Source organism: Austrofundulus limnaeus, unplaced genomic scaffold (genome assembly GCF_001266775.1).
Source record: "Austrofundulus limnaeus strain Quisiro unplaced genomic scaffold, Austrofundulus_limnaeus-1.0 Scaffold1714, whole genome shotgun sequence".
Taxonomy (NCBI): Eukaryota; Metazoa; Chordata; class Actinopteri; order Cyprinodontiformes; family Rivulidae; genus Austrofundulus; species Austrofundulus limnaeus.
The window spans coordinates 1-1449 of NW_013954116.1; the positions used below are offsets into that span (position 1 = coordinate 1).

Genomic DNA, 1449 nt, shown 5'->3' on the forward strand with positions numbered 1-1449 from the left:
CACCTCAGCTAATCAAGCTTACCCAATACAAAAATAGCTATAATTTGTTAGTTTTTACAGATATTGGGCTACAATTTGGTATAGAAGTAGCTGTGAGTGTCTTATTGCTAATAAACTAAGCTAGATATGCAGGAGATTTCATACATTTGACTAAAACAACCTTAAATGATCTGTTTTTTAACATAAATTGCACATGAAATGTGGCAGGTGATTTTGAGGACAGCTGGGCTTTTAATTTATAAATAATAAATAAAAAAAACGTTTATTTGCAAGTAGCCAAATTTAATAAAAGTATATTTTAGGAAGAGTAAAGTGAAGTTTGTGTTACTTGTGACATGATTGTGATGTTTGSTGTCACCTTGTTGGAGTAGGGCTGCTTGGCCAGGTTAATCCCGTCTCGGATGAGTTTATCCCGGATGATAATCTTCAGTTTGAGTTTGGGGAACAGGACCAGCTCCCTCCTGTTGCCCAGCGTCAGGTTCCGCTGCGCGCCCACGTAGCCSCCGTTCCGCCCGACGCGCTCGCCGGTGGGCTCGGTCCAGGACTTGGAGCCCCGCAGCTTGGACTCGAACTCCACCACGTGACCCGCGCAGGGCTCGGCCGCGGCCGGCACCGGCTCCAGGGTGAAGTACAGCCCGCTGGCCGTCTCTTTGGCCTCCTCCCGCAGCCGCCTGACCGCGTCGTGGACCCTCTGGCGGTGCTGCGGGATGTAGACGCCGATGGCGTCCAGGTCGGGGTCTCCGATTTGTTTACAGACCTCCAGGTCGTCGTATCCATTATCCACGAAAGACTCGACGTACTGGGAGAGCTGGAGGGTCTTCAGCCACTCGTAGACGATGACAGGTCCGTTGCTTGTCATGGTTTTTTATTTATAGGTGCCAAAATCGGCTCCAAGTCAGGAGTTTAAAAATCAAAACTCAAAGCTGAACTACTTTCCCGTTTTCATCCTCAGATTGTCACATCTGGATTAAACAATTTCTGGTTAATCCACGTGAAAAGCTCGGCCACCATGGCCCGGGTTTCTTTAGAAATCCTCAGAAATCCAGGTGAAAACTTTCTCCGGACGCGGTCCAGGTGAACAAACACAAGGCGAGATGTCGAAACGAAGCAGGTTTTCTGCTGCGTAAAAATGTCAGATGTCCTTCAAAAGAGCGGCTTTACCGGTCTCTTTAGCTCCTCTGGACAAAACAAACAAACAAAAATAAAAAAATAATAATACATCCAAATAAGGCCAGCTGCTTTAAAACGCWCCAGAAACCCGCGGCTGCTCCCGTTCATCCAGCCGGCTCATCACTTCCCTGTGGAAGAGCAGCCAAGAACCAACACGCTGCTCCGCCGACCACGCCCCCCTAATGTCACATTTAAAAATACTGAAACCAGTCTCTCTCTCTCTCTCTCTCTCTCTCTCTCTCTCTCTCTCTCTCTCTCTCTCTCTCTCTCTCTCTCTCT

General features: G+C 47.9%; 1 protein-coding gene across 1 annotated transcript; it reads right to left on the reverse strand.

Moving 5' to 3' along the window:
• Window positions 1-215: 215 nt before the first annotated feature.
• On the reverse strand, window positions 216-1380 carry LOC106536169 (sterile alpha motif domain-containing protein 5-like). Its single transcript, XM_014033369.1, has one exon. It carries the CDS (start codon window positions 857-859, stop codon window positions 299-301), a length of 561 nt encoding a protein of 186 aa, XP_013888823.1. The 5' UTR covers window positions 860-1380; the 3' UTR covers window positions 216-298.
• Window positions 1381-1449: the final 69 nt, after the last annotated feature.